We start from the raw sequence: 26,891 nt of genomic DNA on the forward strand, positions 1-26,891 counted from the left end.
ATTTTATGTCATAGGAAGTATAATGGTCTATATAAATATTACAAACAAAATTAAAAATTAAATAATGCCCCCTCCCCGTGGCGGTTGCCGGTTTTAGATTTGCTTCTGTGTGCCTACATGAACATCATCGTGTGCACAGATTCAGAGAAGGGGTGGGAGTGACGGGTCCAGACCCCCCCCTCCCCATGAAAATTCGTAAATTACCAAAAATACACTTTGGACCCCAATGCTCTTACAGACATGTAAACACTCTAACCCATTGCGCTTCAATGTTAGGTAACATTATTTGGGGGGTAAATATTTAATCAATATTCAACATACTTTATTGTTTATCTCAATAGGAAGTATACATGTACATCACAATATGCAGGTGTCCTGCACCACCTTAAAGCTGTTATTTACCTAATGAAATAGTGCAAGTGGATTTGAAGAATAGGTCATAAAAATATATGCATGTTACAAATGACTGATCTTTGTCTGAAGTTACGTACACAACACAGGTTTGCATGTCTCATTAGCGGGTACTAGTTTTACCCAGCTCTTCGATTAGATGGGTTCACGTGTATACATACATGGGTGTAGCTAAAACGCGGAACGGAAAACGGAACGGAAGGAATCGGAAAATCTTATCTAATGTTATTTACCTCATAGATTTGTTAAGTATGCTAAAACGATATACTTTATGTACCTTTTTAATTTTTTTTTGAAAGATTAGCAATATTAGATTATTTATTCAAGAATATTTATTTCCTCAAAATTAACAGTACATGCATTGACCACTATATTCTGTCCCAAAATATCCTCGATTCACTTTTTGCTGTATATTTATATATACCTCAGGGTTCAAGTGATTCTCTTTTAGAAGCATTAAACATTCTCATTATTCTTTCTTTAAAACGTCCTCTCTAGCTTATCAGCTGGTATAAATACACGGCTAAAAATAAAGAAGTCTACGGGGTTTTGCATTTTAACAGACCCGGATGATAGTGGTGAAAAATTGTGCAAGGTCTTCTGGATGACTTCCAAATGGAGAAAAGATGTCAATATTTTCCATTATAAATCGTCCAAATGTGCTGCATGAATATTTTGGGATCGACAGACTATAGTCCCAATATATAATCGGAAAATCAAACCAGGCAACATCTAGAGCTCTCTATTCGGATCATATGTATATAGCTGCTGGAATAAACAACTGCATGCTTTGTAATGCGAACGTAGACAACATTGCATTGCTAAAAATACTAGTTTCACAAATTACTAGTTTCACAAATTACCGGGTATTTTAATGTGTACTGTATTTTAATTTTTAATGTCGTCAGTCCTACGGTTTTTTCTTCCATCTCATTGATACTGTATCGTCTGTATGATAAAAGATCGTCTAGAACACCGAAAATTCAATTTTGATGTAAGTATATACATGTACATCATATTTGAAAATAATATAAAAATACTCAAAACACGCATAAAACGCTTTCACTAACTGCGTACGTTACGCTAATATGCCAGCAATACCATATAAGAGAAATAAGTAAAAAGTTATAGCTAATTTGCTCGTTTAATCATGTTAATGTTTCACAATTCGTATACATTTGATTTTTCCGTTTCGTACTCAACTAAAGCCGAATGAATACAATGCTATAATTGATAGACATTCATATGAATATTAATAAGATAGCAACATGTTGATAATCATTCATTAGATATAAATAAAAGATACAAAGTAAATCGTTTCTGGCCAGTCTATACCCTTTTTAAGCGATAAACGTGATGATATTTTCCATTCCATTCCATTCCATTTTCCGTTCCGCGTTTTAGCAACACCCATACATACATGTCTGTGTTTTCCGTATGCAGAAAAGGATTACGGTAGTTAAGATCAGCTAAAGGAATTCATTATTGTTTTTAATTGGATTATCATTATGATGTTGACCAATTTAGGTAAGCATAATACATGTAGTAGCAGTAGCACAATACAATGAGATGCCAGCATGGGATTCCTGCCAGCATACATACACATGTATATAAGTTCTACTTTCACTTTCTAAATGTAATATCCCTTTGACAGCATACTGTATCATCATCTTTTAATATTTAAATAAGCTTATCATCGTTACCTATCCTATCGCATTTGTAAAGTTTCTGTCATTTTAGTTGCAAAACTTATTTTTTTCATTTGTCAGACTGCGTGCACTGTTGAGTTGACCCCATATTGACCCTGTATAAACAATTTCTTATTAAATTTGTGTATTACATATGTAAGTAAGTTTAGACACTTATATTTTTTATATGAGTAATAATAGGAAGGAAGGAGTATTTCTTTCTAAATGTATTATAATGCATCAAATACAATGTAGGTCATGACCTTATGGGACTGTTCTGACCCCACGAAACAGGAAAATACAAAATATCTTCTAAAGTCATTTTGATGCATCAACTGGTGTAAAGTACACTAATGACCCCAAGGTGTTGTCTTTAACCCTCCCCACCCCCCCCCCCCCCCTCAACCCCCCCCCCCCCCGCCTTTATGAAATAGGAAATGATATGATACACTGTATATTTTGTTAACTTCTGAGATCTAAGATCCTCATCCCTAAACCGTTTAATTTATTTTTGCTCTTTGTGTCATTGTGCGTAAAATTGTATTGTAAGATTATGCCCCCTTGGAGACACCCTGACATTTTAGAACTAGAAATAATAATGTATTTTATCTTATTCATATGTCATACAGTAGTGTTTGATCCATGTGGGTAATTCCTAGCCTAATGATGTCACTGCTTTGTTTAGGAGACTTTACAATTGCCCCAAATAGGTTAATACACATGGCAGTGATGCATATAACATTTTGATTATAAATCTTAAAAATTGAATTAAGCAATTTCCAAAATGTTAATGTGAATCACGAGAGAAAAAGCAATCAAGAAATAATTTAAAATTTGCTCATGTACACATGTAAGAATGTATTAAGAAGACTGAATCTTTATAAGCAGGTTAGATTGGGGGGGGGGGTGAATGTGGAGTATAATTAAACATTTATAATTTGAATCATTTATTGTTATTAATTAATTTTAACTTGTCAATGAATACTACTTATTGATCCCAAGGTAGAAATATGACCTCTGATCGTATCTCAATAGATCATTAGTCAATTATGCAAGGTGTTATGTAATTTTTTTTAAGAATAACATTTTTTACCAGTTTATAAAAGTTTTTAGACACCCAAATTATATTTTGATTTTAATAGATCATTCGACAAGGGAGGGGGGGGGGAGAACAGTTTATATTTGAGTTTGTTTTGGAGTGGGGGTTCCAAGTAATATATTTGACAATTTTTCAATGTAATCTAAAATAAGACTAAGCCATACTACAGTCATGAACATGAATAGTATAGAACAAAACACAAACTAATACATGTACATGTATATATACATAAGAAGTATTACAAAACAGATGATTGATCTATATCTGGGTTCTTAAATTGAATCATATATCATGTACATATTATATTATTGTTTCTTTGTTCAAGGCATTTAAGATGGTATGTAGGTCATGATCCCAAGTGCTCTTCCTGAAATTATTAAATATCATAAAAACCATTGAGATCCCCACCTTAATCCAAAGATATTATTCCTCCTTAGGTCATGCAGGCGCATCAGATCATTATGGCATGTAAGTCATGACTCTAAGGGGTCATTCTGACCCCCTTAGAATCAGAAATTGTCAATTATCTTTAAATTATTGATGTTTGATGATCCTATCTCTATTTAATCTTTATTAATTATTAAGTCTCCTGAATGAAGTTTGGAGACTTATTGTTTTTGAACGGTTCTTAATACATGTATTATTATTCTTCATCTTCTTTTTCTTCTTTCCCGCTCTGAACTTGTTTCTCAGAGATGGCTGAACATAATTGTACAAAACTCTAGGATATGATAGGCCTGCAAATCTAGTTGTGCACCCTGGTTTGATTTTTCTCATTTTGGGTTAGACAACCACTTTTCGGGGGGGGGGGGGGGAGGGGGGTGTCAAAAGGGTATGGGGTCTAACATTGAACCTTGTTTGAAGAATCGTAGACTCTATTGTAAATGGTAACTTGAAAACGGACAAAGATAATAATATAGGGTTTTCATAATCATATATTGGCTGTTACTGGCAATATATAGGGTTTATTAGATCTGACCCCTGGGGTCATCCCCACCCCCCAGGAATTTGAAATTAACATATATCTCAGAAACTGTTAAAATCATGACCCCTAAACCATATATATTCATGTTTCTGATGTCAAGGGGCATCAAATGTTATGTAGGTCATGGGCCCTGTGAGTGGTCCTGACCCCCTCAAACAGCAAGTCCCTTAATATCTTCAAAACAGTTGAGATCCCCACCCTTAAACCATATATATTCTTGTTCCTTGTGTCAAGGGGCATCAAACGGTATGCAGGTCATGGGCCTCGGGGGTGGTCATGACCCCCCTTGAACAGGAAGTGCACGAATATCTCGAAAACGGTTGAGATCCCCACCCCTTAACCATATATATTCTTGATCCTTAAAGGGCATCAAAAGGTATGTACCGGTAGGTAATGGGCCTCAGGGTTAAATTTAATTTTTCAAAACCGTAATGCACATCTATGGAACAGTTCCTATCATATCCCAAGATATGATGTGTCTATCCATTAAATCATAAAAGGAGTTCTAGGATCTATGTTTTTTTTTTAGTGATAAACGTCAATTTTCTGCTACTATTTGACTCCCTGGATGAAATTTAAATTTTTAAAACCTTATTGCACATCTATAGGACAGCCCCAATTATATCCCAAGAGATGACGTAGCTACTTCAAAAGTTGTAAGAGGAGTTCTGGGAACCATATTTTTTTTGCAAAAAAACGTCATTTTTTGTTGCCCACTGATCCCCTTAATAAAAAAAAATTCTGGAACCTGCTTACGCCTCAATATGACACCCCCAATCATATTCTAGAAGATCATTTGGCTACTGCCAAAAAAAAAGACGTTTTTGAAACCAGTTTTTTTTTTTGTAAAAAAACGTCATTTTTCAGCCATTAAATGACCCCCAGGACAAAATTGAAAATTCCGAAACCTTATTGCGCATCTATAGGATACCCTTAAACATATTCCAAAAGATGATTTGTCTACTGTTGAACATGTAGGAGGAGTTCGAGGAAGAAGGTTTTTTGTGAAAAAACGTCATTTTTTACTAATTATTTGACCCCCAGGACTAACAGAGAATTTTTGAAACCTTTTTACAAAACAACATGATACCCCAAATCAAACTCCCAGAGTTCAGTTTGCTGGTTTATAAGATGTAAGAGCAGTTTGAGAAAGTAAAACGTGACAGACGGACGGACGGACGGACAGACGGACGGACGGACGGAACAGGGTAACAACAATATACCCGAACTTTCTTTAGAAAGTGCGGGTATAATAAGACGCTGAATTGCTCATATGCTTCCTTAACCTAACCCCGTTAGAGAAAATTTGATGAAATAGAAAATTTTAATTCATAAATTGCTAGTCAGTCTTATTTATTTGGTACTTTGAGGGTACTTTGTTCCCTGAGTTTAAATTTCAACTTACTGCAGGAATTTAGTTTTTTATAGTTATTGGTTTCTTGAAAGCTGAAAATAGATTTTCGACCGTAAATTGGCTCAAGCATACGCTTTTCAGTGTGTGACATCTGCCTGTCACTTCTTATTTCGTCAATGTACGTATGCATTATTATTGGAACTGTTTACCTTTTGATAACTTATTTTTTTTTTACAAACATAGACCCGCAATAATTTGTAAATTCGCTCCTGTATCAGTATCATACATCATACTCTTGCTTTGATAAAGTTTTCATACAAAATATCTAACTAAAGAGGTGTGGATTTATCAACCTTTTCTGGTTTTAAATAAAGCCAGTGTCATAAAATCAAAAGACCATTCCCATTAAAACGAGTGAATAAAAATATAGTCTTAATATTGAAATAAACATTTTTTCTATTTATTTTGTGAGTTTAAAAGTGTACCACAAAGTATATTGTAATACATAAGATGTGTGAATATTATTTCAATATATTTTTGTCTTTAAGCATGCGATGGTCATATGTATGGGATCAATTGTACAGAGAAATGTGGCTCGTGTCTAAATGTTGAACAATGTCACCACATAAATGGAACTTGTATGAAAGGATGTGACAGAGGATTCAACGGATCTTATTGTATTGAAGGTTATTCATTCTTACAATATCAATCCTTTTTAAAAAAGCACTTGCAATTTTTAATTTGAAATTTTACCACTATCATCTTTTATGATGTTTAAAAAATATTTTTTACTTTAACAAATTGTAAAAAATTGAATGAACAAATGATTCAAAAATAAATATTGCATAGTTATTTTCAAGCTATATAATTTATGATAGAATGTTCAAACGGGTCGTATGGATACAACTGTCACTATACCTGTAGCAATCATTGCCAGGTGCCTGGGGTGTGTGACAGGAAAACAGGACATTGTTACTGTCAAGTCGGTTGGAAACCAGAAAAGTGTGACTCACGTAAGAATATGTTGTTAACAATGACTGAATTTTACATGAATATATAATCTACAGTGCATCTTTTATAAAGATACGCTGCCCCATATAGTAGTTAATTGTTTTCTTTAAGTCATTTACGAAATAAATACAATACAGAATATCAGGATATCAAGAAATGATTGTTAATATCAATTAAATTGCATCAAATTTGTAAACCAGTAATGACAACTATTCATAATTTATTTAAAAACTGTACTTATATACGTACAATTTTGCGATATTATTACAGCAATATTTGTAATAGAAATTAACTAAAGGGAAAGTTCCTAAAATGATAAAAAATGCTGTTTTTATACTGATACATGTATTTGTTTCTGTGAAACTAAATCTCTAATTGATTACCGTAAAAATAGCAGGGTCTGCGAAATTTCTTTACGTTTCTCGTAAAAGAGTGCATGTAAAACAATTTTGAATTATACTACATAGGAAAACCATTTTCATTTCTGTATTATTTGAACCTATCATCATGAGTTATCTTTATCTTTAAGCATGTGATGGTCATACGTATGGGATCAATTGTATAGAGAAGTGTGGTTCGTGTCTTTTCTTTGAGCAATGTCACCACATTAATGGGACATGTATGAAAGGATGTGACATGGGATTCCATGGCCCTAGTTGTATAGAAGGTTATTCAATGTAACACTATTATTATTTTTTTTAATTACCACTTGCATTTTTGTTTTAGCTTTACAACTTTAATCTGTCATTGTGTATACCGATTTTTTTTATTTGCGAACAGTGCAAAAAGAAACAATAATTGACAACACCCCACCCCCCCCCCAAAAAAAAAAATGGTTCCATTGTTGTATGAATTTGATAAATTTCCTTTAGAATGTCCAAAAGGGTCGTATGGATACAACTGTCAACACAACTGTAGCATCCATTGTCAGATGTCTGGAATATGTGACAGGAAAACAGGACATTGCCACTGTCAAGTGGGGTGGAAACCAGATACATGTGACTCGCGTAAGACATATGAGCGTAAAAACGTTGTCGGTCTCTTTTTTTAATTCTCTAAAATAGAAAAGAACATTGCATGCTCAATATTAACCAAGTAAATGTTACCTGTTTGACTCTGCTCACACGTTAGTTTACGACATTACAGTTCAACAATTCTAACAACAAACACATTTTTTTTACACATATGGCCTGTGTCAATGTTCTTATCCGTCCATGATTAATTTTTCATATCGATCCTGTCTTAGCTTTTTATTTAAATAAATCATGAAATAATCGCTGGTATACATATATGTTAGTGAACAATTAGGTTTCTAGTTTTAGTAACATTATACTGGATATTTTAATGTCATGGGAGAGATTGGGATTTTCTACTTGAATAGCAGTATTATTGAATCTATTAACAGAAATCAGTAGTTGTGCTTCATCGTATGATTAAGTTGTCAACTCAGTGGTATTTTATTTTATTGTGTCACGTGAACAAATATAATAGAATAAAATTTAAGAATTACAATTCAATATTTATTTGCAATTAAAGCTGGAACATTAGGTTTTGAAATTAGAAGGTTTGAATTTGTTGAATACATATATATGATTGTACTATACAGGAAATGATCTGTAGATAACATGAGGAAAGGATAAAAAAAAATTCAACTGATATCATGCCATATTGGTGAAAGCAGGGCTTGACAAGAAAGAAGAGGGAAATAAATATTACTTGTCCTTGTTAATGACTGATTCATAGCCTGTAAGAAAACAGGAACGATTTTTCATTGTTAATACTTTATCATTGACAGCTTGTCTTCCGGGTTGGTATGGTCCAAATTGTACTATCAAATGTGGTGCAAACTGCAACAGCTGTAACAGATTTAATGGTGACTGTGAGTTTGGATGTAAACGTGGATGGAATGGATTAACCTGCCAAAATGGTAGTACAAAAATCATCTAGATGTATATATACATATACTGAATAAATAAAACGTATAAAAGTAATCCACAGTTAAAATAAGGAAAAAAGTATGGAATTTGTATAATAAAGGTATACCTTATTATTTTGTTTTTATTTTAATGCTCCAACGCTTTAAATTTCTACATTGGTGTATATAATTGGTACTTATTATCAAATATTGTACGATTTTTAATGGCAGAATGTAGCGAAAACACTTATGGATTAGACTGTAAACAGATCTGTGGAAACTGCAGAAATGGAGAACAGTGTAATCACGTGAACGGTGGCTGCCCTAATGGGTGTGACAAAGGAGCCACGGGCGTTAACTGTGACATTGGTATATGACATAAATATCTTTATCTCATACGTGTGGTGTATATTACCCGTGTGATAAACCTTTGCTATATCACACGGGTGATGCTATATCAAATACTTCCGGTCGGAACTACTTTTGACACAGCCCCTCGCTTCAACGCTTTAGTAACCTATTTTCGAAGATTTGCTAGTACTTTCAAAATAACTATATCTACTACAAAAATTAATATAAAATTGATTTTGTCAAAGATTTAAATTACAAATATGAAGGAAAACACATAACTGCGTAGCACAGGCGTGGGAACCGGGGGCTATTGTGTGTGTGTGTGGGGGGGGGGGGTTAGCCCAATTTTTCATTACCGTAACCACAAGAGCCTTTTTTCTTGTTTGTCAAGATTTTTGATAAATTTAGCCCACTTCAAACTTTCAATTTACTTTGTGAAGTTTATAAAACTACAAATTACGTTAACTATCAAGGAGTTCATCATGACGACGCGATGAAAACAGAGCGCTCTGGTTGTGTTTATATACAAGAACTTACCGAAATAATGTTTCATGAGACTTTGATTCCACCACCAGTAAGCATCCTTATTCACTATTTTCAATTTCTAATCATAAGGCTAGCCTAGTGTTTGTTTCATTTAACATCATGCATCAGCAACTGTTCCTCGTTCGAGTCAATTCAAACTAACGAGCATTCGCAACTTTGTGTATGTCAACAAACTTGATTATTCAACTCTTCTAATCGGAATTTCCATTTAATCAAGTAAATAAGCTCTAAGAAAAATTATCTAGAGCTAAAAAATTATTTTATGGTTTATTTCAGTGAAACTTTACATTAAAACAGCTAGATTTATCTCAGGAATGACGTACTAAATTGTATTGCGCAAGGTCACAATAGCCGCATAACACAACGTTGCATCATCGTTTTTAATCTTTGAAAAAAAAAACCAATTTGTGTCACACAAGGGACTGTCTCAAAAGCTTCATAATATAAATCAAATTGTATGAGATAAATAGAACATCTATAATTGTGTGATTTTATATTTGCTTTATCCAACTCGTTGAAATGGTTATATTCGCTCGGCAAGCCTCGCGAATATATACACCATTTCAACTCGTTGGATAAAGCAAATATAAAATCACACAATATAGATATCCTCTATATATACTATATAAGCTACTTTCAAAACAAAGATGAAACATGCAGGAATGACATGTACATTGTTTTCTCAAGCATCAGTTACATCGTTTCTTAAAGTTGGGGTATTTCCTGTTTCATTCCTTTTCTTTTTTAATTTACATTTCATTACTCATTTTTTCACTGTTAAAGTGTTATATGTAGTGATAAAGAACCGACTCAATATTTTTAAGAACATGTTAAAGATGTATTGTGAAAATTGACACCTTTTTAATTCTAGCCTGTCCCTATGGTAGCTATGGTTACAATTGTGAAGACAAATGTAGCATCAACTGTGGAATTCCAGAGAGATGTGACAGGGTGACAGGGCGGTGTAAGGGAGAGTGCAAAGTGGGATGGAAAGGACAGACTTGTGATACTAGTAAGACGGTTCAGTCCTTGTAGTAAATAATGAAAAAAAGTTGTGTAATACTTGTTACATGTAACGACGACCTTCAAATAAGTAGGTCAAACCACAATACTAAATAGTGTGCATCAGTTGTTCATTAGTTGATCATAAAAATGCATTTATTATCCTTAAATGATTAAGTAAAGAAAATTGATAGGCATTTTTTTTTATAATATTTACATTTCAAATGTTTATCTACAAAGAATGCAACGGAGGTAAATTTGGGGAAAATTGCGCAAATGATTGCGGTCACTGTTTGCACAAAGAACAATGCCACTACATAGATGGCACATGTTCCAATGGATGTAACGATGGGTATCAAGGCATTCAGTGTAAAAACAGTGAGTAGATATAACACAGAAAATTAAAGATTATCCTTAACAATTTAAAAAATAGATTCGAATTTTTGAAAAAGAATTTTAAAGGTAGAGTGTTTTTTTAAAGGTAGATCTATATTTATTCCTTTATTCTTTTTTTTTTGCTCGTTTGATATTTTTTGGTTAATGAACATCTCGGTGCAATTTTGTTTAAGTTGGTTGTTCAGGTTAGCTTGGTAGGTTGGTTGGGTTTTTTTGGCAATTCGAAATTTTTTTTTTATCACTTCTAGAATATAAAGTAGTCTGCCAGCATGTGGAAATTTTCTGTATTGTTCTTTTTAAAAGAAATAAATAATGAGCTACTTATTAAATTAAGTAAATATATAGTTGCTAGTTTCATTTGAAAAGCAAAAATACAATTAGGTTACATAACTTTGTCATTTTTAAACTTTAGTTTGCAGTAACAACACATATGGATCAAACTGCTCTCTGAGTTGTGGAAACTGTCTTTACGTGTACGGGGAACAATGTCACCACGTGACTGGTCAATGTCCACGTGGATGTGTCAGCGGATTTCAAGGAGACTTTTGTGTTGAAGGTATTCCTAGTATCTGGAGGATTTTAATACAGAAAAACTGATTTCACTGCGATTTGAACATTATATTTAAAAATAGATTCTCATCTTATATGTTTTATATTTATATTAAAAAAAAAAAAACTAAGTGTTTATTTCTTTGAAAAAAGAGCATATCATAATTTTTTGTTATTTTTCAACGCAGAAAATGACCTGTTTCTGCCATCGACTGAAGCAAGATGTCAGCTGGCAGCTCCACTCTACACTTTTATTTCATTGTTCTGTGTCAGTGTTTTTATCATTGTATGCTTCGTTATCAGGTAAGAAACTCGCATGTTAAAGAATACATCGTTCATCTCTAAAAATGAACCTAGATGATGAATTTTATCTTTTGTTTTGTAGAGTTCTAAGAAACCATTTGCCAAAGTGCCAACGTAAGCAAGAAAACGAGAAAAATGGAAACTTAAGCTCCAGCAAAATTTCTAATATCATGTATACGGGCGACAATTGTGTTTATGATGAAGTTGGTGAAGTTATAAAGAATCCGGATTATGATGACCTTCAATAATCATTGGTACTCAAAGATGACTAGGAGTTAGTTTTATTAGAATGATTATATAATTGGAATTCCTGTAAAGTTTTAAGACTTGGATATTTTAATATTAATGATATTGAAACAAAATTGCATGCATGTGATTTTGTTACTAATTTGCATCAGTATGTAAAATCAAGTGAGAATTTAAAATGTTGTTTGTTTGGTTTTTATTAAAGTTCATGTTGAAACTAGAAGCTGGCAACAAAACATTAACTAATTATTAATCTTAACAGCTGGTTTTAGGTATAACAAAAAAAGTATTTAAGTATTACAATGACAGTATAGCCTTTTATTCAGCTCACACATATTTTCATTGAAATGACAAGAAAACACAGATATTGTAAAGAAATGATGTACGAAGAATTTCATCTCTGTTTTTTTCTTATAAATATTACATTATGTTTTTATAATGTTTATGTAAATAAACAGGTTATTACAATATTAAATTTGTTAATCTAGCTTGCTCCTTAAATAATCATCATATCAACTTATTGCAAGACATACAAAAGAAAGACCTCTCTCTCCCTAGCTCTCTCTCTCTCTCTCTCTCTCTCTCTCTCTCTCTCTCTCTCAAGTATACTCTTAGTACACTTATTACCGGAAACATAATTTAATAAAATGTTGATTCTGTTTTATGACCACAACCTGGAATAATCTTAACAAAGTATCCTAAAATTATTGAATATAACAAATTGCATTATAAAGAAATCGAAATAAGTTGTCCATGTTGCTTCCTTGTACAGTTTTAAGCGGGTGTTTAATGTATCTAATTCATTCTTTAATGGCGATCACCTTGAAAAAATAAAGATGCATAAGTAAGAGTTGCTAAGTTGTACATTTTAAGATCGTTCTACGTTATCTGATCTAATCGACAATAATGACGATTAAGATATTCTACTTAAAAAAATAGAAAAAAAACATGATTAAGATCATACTGTTGTTATTTACAATGTATATAACTTCCTCGGTAAATGAAAACACTATTGTTGATCTTACTAAGCAATTTTTTTTTTACATATTGAAATCATATGGGTTTTGAATCCTTTAGTTTGACAAGACGTACATTAAATTATTTTGTTTATATCGAAGAATTGTTGAACATAAAACCATACCTGGTAAAGTTTAAGGAAGAAAATATAGAATATTTATATTATTTACAAAGCTGATTTTACGCACAAAAAAAAGTTAACTGAAAGTTCCTGAAGATGAACTGAATGACACACCTATTTCATTCAGTTTCCTTAATAGTTACTTTTTGGTTAAATTTTAGTCGACTGAATGGCATAATTTCCCCCTGTATTTTTTTTTTCATCGATATAACCTAGTAAATATCTCAGGTTGTTAAGCCATATTTACGTGATTGTATCATATATCATCACTATATTATAGTGAGAAAAGTTATTATATGAAAGTCAATGACAAATGTAAATCGATTTATAAACAAATCGTATAAAAATCCACTTTTGACACTTATTTGGTTTTTTTTTTCACTGAAAATATCGTATGTCCCATTCACATCGTGTGACAAATCTTGAATTCTCCCATTGACATGGTCAAGAATTAGAAAATTTCACAGGTCATATTGAACCACAGCTTCGAAAATTGCTTAGTCTTCGGTTGTTTATCTTCGTCACTAGTTAACTAGCACATCGAAATTGTACCCAAAAATCCTAAAAATTTGCTTAAAAAACAGGGGTTTTTTTTTTTGGGGGGGGGGGAATAATTTGGTTTCATATCAGATGCTGTATGAAATAATGTATGTTAAAAAACCGATATTAGATTATAATTTCGACACGCAGCACAATTCCAAAAAAGAATAGTTAAAATAACCTAAAGAAATGAAACTACAACGAGAAGTACTTTTCAAATAAAAAAAAATCAAATAAACATCCATGTCAATTCGTTAATTATTCTAATAATTTTCCAATACATAGTTTGGCAATGAAGGAATGTTTTGAAAAGATTTTAAAGATTGTTTTGTTACAAATTGAAGTGTGGTAAAATGGCTACATCAGCGTTTGAGGCGGCGTACTAGTAACTAAAAAAATTGTAAAGACCTTACTTAAACAAATTCTTAGCCGATGCCAAAATAAGTAAAATTGCTTTTTAATGTTTTTGCGAATTAGTAGGCAAGCGACATAAAAAATAACTGGACAAGTATGATGACAATAGGTAAAAATAGGTAAAAAAAAAAGGAAACCCAGACCGATAGAAATGAACGACAAAATGTTTAACAACACATGTCGAGAAGACAGACGTTAGACAACATGTAAATATAATACAAGTCAACAGCTCGTTGTACTAAGGGAATATTTAAGAAATAAAGGATGAGTTTTTGTGAATGTTGCAGAATAATTTTCGAGGTCGAGAAATGTTGTTTTGAAATATAAACGCCAAGGCGTTAGCCGTTTGAAACAACATTTCGAGAACGAGGAGGTTATCCTGCAACATTCACGATAACAAGAACTTTATTTCTTTTCTACTAACGGCTCAGTATTTCTACAGATCGTTTCTCCTATAGAGCGACGATCTAGGTCATTTTGACGGATGTTCCGTATAACCCCAGCGGTTTTGTAAGTATTGTTTACATTTGTATCGATCAAAGAAATCACATGCAGAAGACAGCATTTTTCTTTGGATTTTTGATACTCTTCACTTATTTATAAAATATCTTTGAATCATATTCATAATATTTTAAGGGTAATTTAATTCGATTTAAACTACTACACGTTATATTTTATGTAAAACCAGGCAGAAAAAAATTGTGGTAAAGAGGTCCTAAGAACAGCCGCTTTGATCTCTTAAAAATAAACATTTGAGGCAATATATATCGTTTTGACTGGAACTAACTCGTGAAATTGACATGGTTTTAATGCTATAACGATTTAATTTTTTTTTATTTACTCTCGTGATCAGTGCGAGACAAATAGGTATTTCTGATTTCATAATTTACAGATGACGTTCGTGATATATTGAATAATAATATCCGCGGCATCTCTTTGATCTCGGTAATAACTGTAGTAAAATTAAAAACAAAACTTAAATGCATCAGGAATGTGCAGTCAGAGTACATGTTTAAGGAAAATGTTATTTCTTTTAAGACATTATCGGATGTAAAACGTTCATAAACGATTTATGTTGTAAAACAACAACATAAAGACTTGAAATTTTCGATGTCGCATATTGCGCCACCTGGCAAAAGCTATTTTTTTCTCAATTCTTAAAAAGTAGAGTTCTGATTTTTTAGGTATTGTTTGACAAATTGTAATCAAACAAAAACAGATTATAAAGTGAAATACTGATCTTAAAAAAATTTAGAAAACTTAACGTATAGTTTTAACCAATCGAGGTCGGTCGTCCTTGACTTATAATTTTTTAGTAACTATAACATAACTTTTCATCGAGTTTATTGCTTTAGTTCATGAATCTATGGTTACATTGTAACCTTTTTGTTGTAGATATTTAGACACATAATTAAAATAAGCTCAAATGTACTTCATCACAACCAGTTTACTCGACCAAAAAGAAATGACAAATAAGCACAGCAGGATATACATTTGCACGTATATGTGCAATAAGATTCGTAGGTTTACTTCTTATAAGGTATAAATCAATCTTTTAGATTGCACAGTGTATGTGTGTGTACAATACATACAAAACTTCCCCGTAAAATGAGAACACTGCACGTTTTACTCACTCTCAGCGACATGTTTTGCATTGTAAAATCATACGGTAAGATAAAAATCATTTATTGACTAACTGGCTTCTTTGTTAAACAATTTCAAGTCTTTCCGACGGCCTACAAACTTCGTATCACGCATATGACAATATTAAAAAGTTGTTGAAAATAAAATTAAGCAAAATTGACATGATACTGAATTGCAGAACTAGTTCATTTATCTGTTATCTGTACCATTATTTAACTTTTTTGGATATAACTTACAATATATGAAAACTTTGTTTAAAGGGTTTACTGGAATTCAAGATTGGTAAGCTGTCTTATGATACCATTCATAGTAGGCAAAGTTATTTTCTGAAATCCAAACGACATGACAAGTAGTTCGTCTGCGTAAATCGAATTTTGAAAGGATATAATCATCACAACACTTATGGTGATTATTATTTACGTTCAAATGACAAGGGTAGTAGTTCGTGTCTAATTTCCCTAAACAACACACATTAACAAATGTCAACAATATCAAGTGTAAACAACAGGAAGAAAACTCACTCAATAAAATACGAAAGGTTAAATGGACTTAGACACGATTTTAGCTCAATATTGTTCAAAATTTATTTTTGTGATCAGCTTCGGCCGATCACTATTGTGTCCATATGAGGCATCCGGCAAATGCTTCCACGTGCGCAAACATTCCGCTTGCATAAGTAGTTCTTATAAAAACTTGAAGTTTGGTTTAGTATTTATATAACATTTTACTCAGTTTTATTTCAATTCGTTTACCTTAAGAAATGCAAACATACATAAAATACAGTTCGACCTGTTAATTCAAGAATGCTCATTTTGTCTCACGGGTAAGAATTTCGATCGAAAGATTCATTCAGTAATGCAGTTGGCCTCGGTGAAATGACCTTAATCATAAGAAGATGCTCCATGTATTGATGTTGCATAATGGTAGCTAGGAAGACGGCTTGATTCATAAACAAGGCTACGTTAAGGTGCGACCTCAATAGGAAGTTATGTTTTCCAGTCGCATTAAATTGTTTTAATACAACTCTTTCTTTGTATACGTGTTAATGCTCTTTGAAGAGCCCTACTCAGTATTCTGAAGAAGAAGAAGAAGAAGATACATTACATGTAGCATTTAATAATTACGTTAAAATATAAAACTAGACAAGAAGTTTACGAGCGGCTTTCCCCAAATTTATTTCAAAATTAAATTTGTTGACGGTTTATAATGATGAAATTATGGTCTACAGATTCAAAATATTCCAATTTTATAAAAAAAAAAAAACAGTACTTTTTAATTATTTTACATTACACTGATCATGTTGATTGCTTCTAGCTATCAGTATATTATTATTGCCGATCATTCCTTTAAAAGGAATACTTGTTTCTCCTTTTAAATGTCCTATATAGTCAAAATAGATGTTTTCAACGCTTTGTCAAATTTTGAAAGTCCTTTATTGAGTTGCAAGAGTATTGCGATGTTATAAATCTTTGTTTTGTAAACAGAACTTAAATCCTTTTATTTTTTACATTATGTGTTGTTTTTAACTATGGTTGCTTTCTGTTGTCGATAAAATTATTCATGAACACATGTTATCATTTATCTTGATTGTCACACGTTAATTTGCCGAAGAAATGGTAAATTCTTTACTTTAAATGATTTGTTAATCAATATATAGGACTCTAACTTTGTTTACATTTCAACGACTTTTTCCCTCCATATCTTGCTTATGTCTTGATTCTAACATTCAAATTTTAATGAATCATTCAAAATACACAAGTAAACCATTTTATACAAACATCAAATGTAAAATTTTCGTCTCAAATCGTTTTAGGTCCCTTTAAACAGTGAAACAAAGTCCTTAATTAAATAAAATAATTGCGTGATACTGCAAGAGAGTTTGAACGCAATAATATTTATAATTCTATAAGGTATATATGCAAAGGACCTGTACGTTCAAAGGAAATTGGTTAGCATGTTTTTAAACTAGCATTAAGGTAATTATTCATACGTAACAAAACAACGTCTGACGTAATCCATGCGTCATTACATCTTGTTACTGTCCGGTCTGATTCAGATGCATCTTTACATGTAGACAAAGAAATTAAACTGAAATAAAAATCTGACTTCAAACAAATCTATTGAAAAGCATCACAACTACAAGCAATTATTGTAATAGACGGAATAAAAGGGAAGATAAATACACGAAGGGACTAATTTGACCGATTCATTTTTATTTTATTCGCTTAGCAACGAACATAAATATATTATCCCCAAATATCGTTTTGGGAATTAAATTTATACGTTGACAAAAAGTTATTTTATTTTCAGAACAGTCTTTAAAAGCAGTCAAATTAGTTGAACAGGGGGTTTTGTCTTCAAATAGCGGGCCATTTACTGTACTAGTACTGCTGGATCGATCGTACATGATGACTACAAATTCTTCCTGTTCATTGATTATATGTACTGTCACAGTGAACATGCAAAATATGCAAAGCAAAAACAAAGGAGCGGGAACGAGATTTCATTGTCAATAGTTTAACATTGATAGCCTGTCGTCCTGGTTCGTATGGTCCAAACTGCACTAACAAATGCGACCAAAACTGCAACAGCTGTAACAGATTTAACGGAACCTGTGAGTTTTGATGCAAGCCTGGATGGAAAGGAAGAACCTGCAAAAATGGTACAAAAAGGATTATCTAAATGTATTTGCATATACTTTAATTTAAAAGTGAAAAAAGATAAACGTTCCAATTAAAAAAAAGATTGGATGTATTAAGGAATGTTAATCGCTTCATAATCAAATGATTGATCTTTTAAGCTACACGTTAAAATACCAAAGAAAGTCATAAAGTCAATATAAAATCGTCAAATTTGGATTTTTGAGAATAGAGTCATTATTATGAAGCAGAGTTCGGGTATTTATATTTTTTGTTACAATGAAAAAGGCTTTGGTACGAAGGCATAACTATGCTGTGTAATTTTTTTGAATTATTTACTATATGTGCATTGTTTACATAGTATGCCAATTCTACGTATTACAAAATAACACTTTGTCTATTTTAAGATTTTTTTTATCCCACACATCTGTTCGATTGAGTAATAAAAACACATAGATAGGGTAAGGTAAATATAATTTATATAAAAAAAGAATATCAGCTTTTGGGTATTGTAATAGGGAGTATATTTTGCATTTACAACGTTCATACAAATAAACAGATTATAAAAATGTCAAATTTGTTTAACCTGCCTGCTTTTTTCTTTAGAAAATCATTATCGAGATTATCAATTCATTCCACGTTGAAAAGGCTAAACACAATGATATAAACTTTTTTTATTACAATAATGTTAAAAAATCTTAACCATGCATTAAATAAATATTGGATAAAGCAAATTTAGTTTCAATTGTAACAAAATGAATTTTTCCTGTTTACAACTCTAACGTTGTTTCATGTATCTAACGTATCTAATTAAAGGAAGGAAGAGTAGCTCAATTAAAAAAAAAATGTCTGTGCTTATTTGTCAATAATTGAACCCCCCTAAAAAAGCAACCCCCCAACCCCCCCCTCCCATGAATATGTGTGATAAGATCTTTTAAAACTGTACTTCATAAACGACAAATATAAATCATTCAGGTCATTCTCGGTACACTGAGCTTAATTTACTCTCCTACTCTGCTATGCTTTTACATAGTAAAATCATACATAATATATCATTGATTGACTGGAATGTTTGTTAGACAGATTAATTAATTTAGACCTGCTTCTAAATATTTTCTTTATATTGCAGAGTGGTTTAACACAAAGTGATGCATGATACAGTTTTAAACAAATATATTTTTATCTACACTACTATATTAAAATAATAGACTCGATTTTGATGGGCTTTAATACCGAGAAATTGGAAGAGTACTAGACAAAGTACTGTCTTTTGTTTTATTTACTTTAAACATTATTGGTACTTGATCTATGAATATTACCATTTTTTTTCCAAACAAGCTTCTTGACTATAATGAGAGAGAGAAAAAAGAAAAAGTGATTTGAGTAAATGATAAGTGATGTCGATGAAGAAATCATCATTTGTTGTACACATTACGCTGAAATATTTCTACGCCTAATAAAGCTTCTACGTAGATTGCTATAAGAATGTTTTACGGTTTATTTCCTTCAAAAGCAAATAAAGGAATGTGTACAATGTGAAGTGTGGGCAGCAGGAAGAAACTGATTCAAATGAGGACAAATTTCAGCATTCAATAAGTTCCTTATTTAATATTAATGGTTTATAGATGCATAAAAATGCGGAAAAGTTTATTCGCTATTGATAAGATATCAGATTTAGTGACAGAACTATATGCGATAGACCAATACAAAGGTGATTAATTAGTATGTTTTTATTTTAAACCTGATTTAGATAAAAGCTTTCGTGAATGATCACATTATAGGAACAATGGGAAGATGCAAGTATATTCATGTATATTCATCTAAGATATAGGACGTATTTTGATAAAAATAATATGATTTGATACTTAACGTGTTATATTTATTATGCATTTGCCTGTTAATGATTAGCTCTATGCATGTAATAAAGAAGGGTAAGAAATAGTGTATGCACAGGGACTATTAAGGTGGAACAGTTGTGAACTTCGATACCAAATGTACAGACCATGTAGGTTTTTCGGGTCATTCACAGTACACTGAGCTTAATTCACTCTTAATTCGTTGAAGAATTTTCATCGCAATTTTATGGATGTCAACTCAACAATGGCCTTAAAAAATGAAATGAGCAGAGCGCAGTGTATCATTAAAATGTATACTATTTGTGACAGTATTTGAAACTTTCCACCCCAAGTCTTTGCGAAAGAAAAAGAAACAGACATCAAACATGTAATACGAGAGATCATAAAGCTTTAAATCCTTTCAATTCGATATTGTTTTATTATTTGTCCTATGATATTTATGCAGCACATTGTCTACAAATATTCGATATCTATAAACACGTAAACACTTCAACGATATTTATTAAATTCAAATGAAAAATTCCGACGATTTCTCATATTAAATGCCCCCTTTTTCTCACAGGATGAAGCTCAGCCATTCAGTCAACTGAATGATAACTGAATGGTCTGGAAAGGTGACTGAATGGCACAGCTATGCCATTCAGTCACCTTTCTGTTACCTTTCAATCACCTTTCAATTGACTGAATGGCAGAGATTCATCCTGTGATCTCTTATCAGAATATAGAAAGCAGCTAATAAAATAATTAACAAAGATTTTGCATTATATACAACACGAAATAAGCCGAGTGATAACGTTGAAAATTGAGCTAGATGTTCTAAGATATTTCTAAATGGATACAGAATGTCAGATTTTCGTTATTATTCTTTAATAAAAATATCTTTACTTTCTTCTGAAATTTAAAAGTTAAAAGAAATGACGTTTCTGAAGAAATATAGGATGTTTACCTTTGCGTTAATTTTAATTACGTCTTTGACAGGTATGTGTAAAAACAAATATTTATAAAGCTAAAGTTAAAAAAACAATGTTGGAAACCTCTTTTCTTTTTCTGAAACGATTTTGGACAAGTTTAATATTTTAAGACTGCCACTATCCATAAAGGTAAACTTATTTTGTTTTGTGTTTAGTTTTTTTTTTGAAAATCAAAGAACATGTGTAAACTGGCTTAAGGTCAAGATCTAGTAAATGATTCCAGAGTGTCTTTTTGGTGCTAGAACCATTATAACGTCCTAATTGATTTGATGAATTTTCCCCGTATTTTACAGCTTTAATGGAATTATGTAGAAAATAAAACAATAATTTGACATTCTATATTTAATTACGAGAAAAGTAGTCCTGGTTCCTGTATTCAATTTGACATCATTTTAAAACGAGGACAAGAGCCCCGATACACCCTATGAAACAAAGATAGTGTTATGAAGCATCATTAAGAGAATTTATATCTTGAATTTCATAAATCTGTAGGCACCTATCATTTACTAGATCTTGACCTTAAATTGAAACATACGTTCAGAAAATAAGGTCTGAAATCATGGTAACGGAATACACATATATCTTTTCAAATTATTTTATAATCAAAAATTAATTTGAAATATTTGCGTAAACGTATAGTTCACTTGCGGTTTCAGACCATACTAATTTTCATGAATCAATCTTAATCCATTAAATATAGAACAGAAACGACTTAGAAAATTGATGATGTTTGAAGCCATTTTATTCCAGTAATATTCGAAATTATTATTTAAAAGGTGCATTAAAAAAATTAGCACATGCGTGAACTTTTATGCATATCTAAAGAACAACATTTGCATTGATGAAACCAGCATGGGAGCATCATTTATATATTAATTAACCAGAGTGGGGAGCCGACCAGGCAATGGATGGTATGCAGATTTGCCCACTCATAGAAGGCAAGGGTACGGTGTAAGGTGACAAAGGAACGGTGAAACTGCGTATTGATTTGGGGGAAACACTCAGTATACATCACATCTTTATTCGGTACAGGACAGCTAATGTCCCCAGGGGTATTGACGTATGAAAAAGTCTTAAGGTCAACCACTTTAATTTCTTACGATTTAAGAGGACGTAATATATACCGGTGTTGTAAAGCAGCTCAACCCCCAACCATACCCCCCCCCCCAACGTAAACTGTCTATATGGCAGTTATACGCCCACGGAAAGATGACTATATATTGGGTGTTTTTCTCTTTTATAGCCAGATTACCCCCCGAGAAAACTTACAGTCAAAACATTTTCTGAATAAATAATATGATTAATAACAAAATTAAATGTATTTTTATTTGAACGTTTTTATCCCTAGAGTACTTTTCCTTGCAATTTTTATTACATCCATTGTTTTTAACTTTTAGTTTTGACATTTCGCCGCATGTCGAATTAATGATTTATCATTCTTTCATTTCAGCAGAGACATAAATAACAGAGATTGACAGCTGATCGAAATATCGCGAAATCCTGCGGTCCCTATTGTAAAGTGTTCCCAGTTTAAATCAGTATGTCTTTCTAATAAACAATTATATCGAAATATAAACAGCTAAAACCTATTACCAAAACATTCAAAATATTATATTTTCATGAGTTTATGTCATATAAACAACATTAAAAGAGGAGTTTAGGAGGCAATTGGCTACACGTCGTCCGAGATTTCGCCGATGTTTTATAGCTGGCCAATATATTTTCTATATATTAATCTTATTTTTCTATTTTTTGTTTCAAAATGTCTAAAACCTATGCACACTTTTCATTAAAACAATATACTTTCGGTTTAAGATCATTATCTTAGTTCACTAGAACTAAGTAGTTCTGTAGTTCTCAATGTAAGGTTAGTCCCGTACCACCATTTTTCTACAACAAAAGACGCTAATGGCGGAGTTGCCAATCTCTGTTATTTATGTCTCTGACTTCAGCAATTAAAACACATTGTATTTTTATTTAAACATTTTCATTCGTAGAGACGGTAAAATGTTTTTTTGTTTTCAAACACGATTGGGCATGATCAATGCCCGAAGGGATTTATGATAGATTTGATAATCCCAGACCATATTTGATCACCTCATGATATTCCAAGAATGATTCGCTATTACTTATATCTATATACATCCAAATACAGCAGTTGTATGATTAAATATTTATATTCATTAATGCAATGAATTGCACTTTGCATTTCAAAATTGATTCGCAGTGTTATCACAGACAAATACACTGGAAGTTGGAAATATATTTGGATATTTTTTATCCAGACAATGATAAGTTTCCAACAAGAAGTCAGTTGTCAGCTACACTATATACTGCTGTCAGTGTTTTCATCAATGCTTTTTTTCATTTTTAGGTAAGAAACCCGCATGATAAAGATTACAACGTAAATTTAAAAAAATGCATATGGATGAATATGAATTTCGTGTTTTTGTAGAGCTTTGATAAACAATCTACCGAAGTGTCAAGGTAGACAATATAACGAGGACACTGGGAACGTACGCTCCGGTAAACTTTCTAATATTATCTACACTGGCGACAATTGTGCTTATGATGAAATGGGATATGTTCCTTAAAATCCAGATTTTAATGAACTTAACTAATCATTGGTATTCAAATATGATATTAAAGTTTTTTCGCGGTCTAAAAATCTGCATGGTAAAGTAATGAAAGATATTTGCAATTTATGTTTGATTTTTTTTTTATTATTGATACAATAAATCCCGGTTATAGCGAGGTTCAAGGGACCAATGGATTTACTTTGTCATATCCGTATTTCCTTATATCCGTATAACGAAGTTCATAATAATAGCTATAGCAAATTCAACATGTTTGTTTAAATGCATTTTTTTTCCACCAGACTACAATTTTGCTACTTGACGCTTAGAATGAACATACATCCTTTTAATATTTTTAATAATCAGATTGTAGATTGAAAAATTTAAGAAAAAAAATAAATTTAATCAAATTGTTATGATAAATGGTACTGCAAACTTTGTAAAATTTTGTCATTATTTACCTCTAGGGGACACAAAATCAGTTCGCTATATCCGTATACTTGTATCCGAATTTGTTATAAGAGTAACAATTTGCAAAGAATTTTTAAGGATTTTACTGGGGACTCATAAAAACTTCGTTTTGTCCGAGATATAACTATGTTAAATCAAGTAAGAATATAAACTGTCTTTGGTTTGTTTTTCAACTAAGTGTTTCTTGACATGTGTGTGGAAACTGGTAGCTGACGATAAAGCACAAATTTACTTTTAATCCCAACGCTGATTTTACGTATTACAAAATTAAGCTCTTTCAAATATTGTGATGACACCATTTTATTTTAAAAGTTTATATCGCACGCATCTTTTTATTAATGCAATTACAAGAAAACATAGAGGGGGTAAAGTAGTTTATACAAAGACATCAACTTTGAGGTATTTTAATAAGGTGTAAATTTTGTTAATGCATAAAATTACTGTTCCATTATCTGAAATACTGTAAACCATTCATTATATAAGTAAATTTTGCATTTCAAATGAATGAAAACGATTTGTCGTTGTTGCTTTCTTTAACAACTCTAACCTAGTTTAAGGTCTTTAACTTATTTAATTATGGCGACCATGACCCATTGAAAATAAATAGATATAGCTCCATAAGGAAAAGTTGCTCAATTGTAATAATCAAATTGGTGTTTATTGGTTGAGAATAGACTCATACATTCGCATATCTGCATATACATCATATACATCATATTCATAATTGTACTTCATAACCGATAGATACAGATCATTTAGATCGCTCAACTTCCCCGTAAAATGAGAGCCCTGTGGTTGATCTTACTCAACTATGGTTTTTACATAGTGAAATCATACGGTAAGATACATATTTTTATCATTGATTGACTGGCTTGCTTTTTAAAATCATATTTGTTTAATTTATACGTGCTTTAAAAGTGTTTTGAAATAATTAAACAAATGTTAAAAAGAATATTTATCGTAAAACACAGGATAATATGATATACGTTTTATGTATATAACTGCTTTTTTTAAGTAAGCACAAGGTCACACTGTGATTCGGTTCACTTACATCAACCGAACGGTCTAAAATGGTGACCTAATGGCAGAACAATGACATTTAGTCCAACTATTAGTTATATGTACCTTTCGGTCACAGTTCAGTATCAATATTATTCATGATAACAACTGTTAAAAAATTGAATACTTAGCTAAAAAGGGTTTCCTCAAATGCATAGCCGGTATGTGACCTGGTTATACTTTAAATAGTGATGAAGGTTAATGGATTGAGGCCCAAGAAAAAAAAAATATCTGTTTTCCTTCAATGTAAATCGATTTTTAACAAGACTAATAATTACACGACTAATAACAATTTTTTTTCTTACTGAAAATATATTTCCATATACACGTACCCTATTTACATCATGTTTCACGTGTTCAGTTTATTTACTCATATCGTTCGAGCTAAGGATAGGTACAGACGTTTCTCTGCAAATGAGCTAATCAAAATGCATACGATGTCTATCTTTTATACGGAGAAATGTTTAATTAATATTATTATGCCTCGTATTTTTCCACTCAAGTCTATGAAACACATCATCGAAACAAGGTCGCTGCAAGAACATATCCTAATCAATTTTAAATAAAAAATGTATAATATTCAAAAGAATTTTATAGGAATTAATAAAACTGCTCCGCAATCTGTATGCACTTTCTAATTAGATAAGAATCTGTGTAACAACATCATGAATTCTTAGAATATTATTCTTCCTCGTTTTAAAAAAAAAGTGCAAAAATGCTCTACGCCAATGCTTTTTTGTTGATGTTATTTATAAACTTGTGGAGTAGAGATTGATGACGTCATAATTAATGTCTACACGAAATCAAATGAAACAAATTTTACTTTTTTTAATCCGAAAAGCAGAGCCCTAATGCGTTTTAATCGGTTCATATGCATAAAAACAGTAATAGGTAGCCTTTATCCGCTTGCGTTTTTAGCACAAGAAAATTTAACAACCCATGGTGACCCTTTGCTGTCAAACTGCTTTATAAATTTTGCCATTAAAATGCAAGAAATAGCGGATAATTTTGTCATGAGTAATGATAATTTTTCCTCAAACAGCATGATTATATAAAGGAATAATTACAATTAAATTAAAAGCAGCAGGAAGAACACTGACTTAATCTTATCCGAAAACATTTTAGCAAACATTAAGTTCCTTATAAAATGACAATGATCTATAAATGCGTAAATTATTGAGAAAGCCTATTAGAATATTTAATTAGAATGTTTTGATTATAAACTTTCGTTAATTTAATAGCGTCAGTAAACGCATAATCATTTAACATTTATAGGTTTGACGATATATTGGCGCTTCTGTTTAGTTAAGAAATGTCTGTGATACTTGCATCAACAACTAAGCTGGATCTACTGTCAAGATTTAACACTATTCATAGAACGAAGGTTTCTAATTTACAAGTAAAGTTAAATTGTAAGAAAACAAAGTACATACGTACAACTTCATAAATAAAAAAAAAATATAAAAGTTTAACCTTGCAGAAGAAAAAATACACATTATTTAATTCATGAAAAAGAAAATTGGGTGTTTTCACGATTTCGTCTGCTTGAGTCAACGGTGAACATTTACGGCCAAGTTTGCTGTTAATTCCACGTGTATCGTGTTTTAGCCCCCAAAAAATGTGTTTGTATTATTTTAAAATGCTAATATGATGCTCACGACAGCATTTTTTTTCTGGCAAGTAAACTATGCGTAAAGCCAAAGAAAATTCAAAACTGTTCGAGGCAG

At 31.6% G+C, this 26,891-nt stretch overlaps 2 protein-coding genes across 4 annotated transcripts in view; both read left to right on the forward strand.

The window, feature by feature from the left end:
* The window catches only part of LOC117688564 (multiple epidermal growth factor-like domains protein 10), a 73,420-nt gene that overhangs the window by 24,708 nt on the left and 21,821 nt on the right, over positions 1-26,891 (forward strand). For 2 of the 3 annotated variants that reach the window (XM_066069644.1, XM_066069654.1), the window contains exon 1: positions 24,878-24,943. The exons of the other annotated variant lie outside the window; for it this stretch is intronic. In XM_066069644.1, the coding sequence (XP_065925716.1) occupies positions 24,886-24,943 (58 nt within the window). In that variant the 5' untranslated portion in view covers positions 24,878-24,885. Of the gene's footprint in view, positions 1-24,877; positions 24,944-26,891 lie in introns of those variants that run through there. 3 annotated transcript variants of the gene reach the window in all.
* On the forward strand, positions 6,409-12,097 carry LOC136273549 (multiple epidermal growth factor-like domains protein 10). The gene is made up of 10 exons (XM_066078139.1): positions 6,409-6,550; positions 7,078-7,215; positions 7,421-7,555; positions 8,344-8,475; positions 8,695-8,832; positions 10,232-10,372; positions 10,603-10,740; positions 11,171-11,314; positions 11,496-11,610; positions 11,693-12,097. The coding sequence occupies exons 1-10, from the start codon at positions 6,409-6,411 to the stop codon at positions 11,856-11,858; spliced, it is 1,389 nt and encodes a 462-aa protein (XP_065934211.1). The 3' UTR covers positions 11,859-12,097.

The sequence above is a fragment of the Magallana gigas genome, chromosome 1 (genome assembly GCF_963853765.1).
Source record: "Magallana gigas chromosome 1, xbMagGiga1.1, whole genome shotgun sequence".
In the NCBI taxonomy this organism is placed as follows: Eukaryota; Metazoa; Mollusca; class Bivalvia; order Ostreida; family Ostreidae; genus Magallana; species Magallana gigas.

Bases quoted from the DNA above. Each gene is read 5' to 3' on its own strand.
- LOC136273549 (XM_066078139.1), top strand. From the start codon at position 6,409: ATGATAGAATGTTCAAACGGGTCGTATGGATACAACTGTCACTATACC. The intron at 11,315-11,495 runs GTATTCCTAGTA...TTTTCAACGCAG, and splicing joins AGGAGACTTTTGTGTTGAAG to AAAATGACCTGTTTCTGCCA. The intron at 11,611-11,692 runs GTAAGAAACTCG...TTTGTTTTGTAG, and splicing joins ATTGTATGCTTCGTTATCAG to AGTTCTAAGAAACCATTTGC.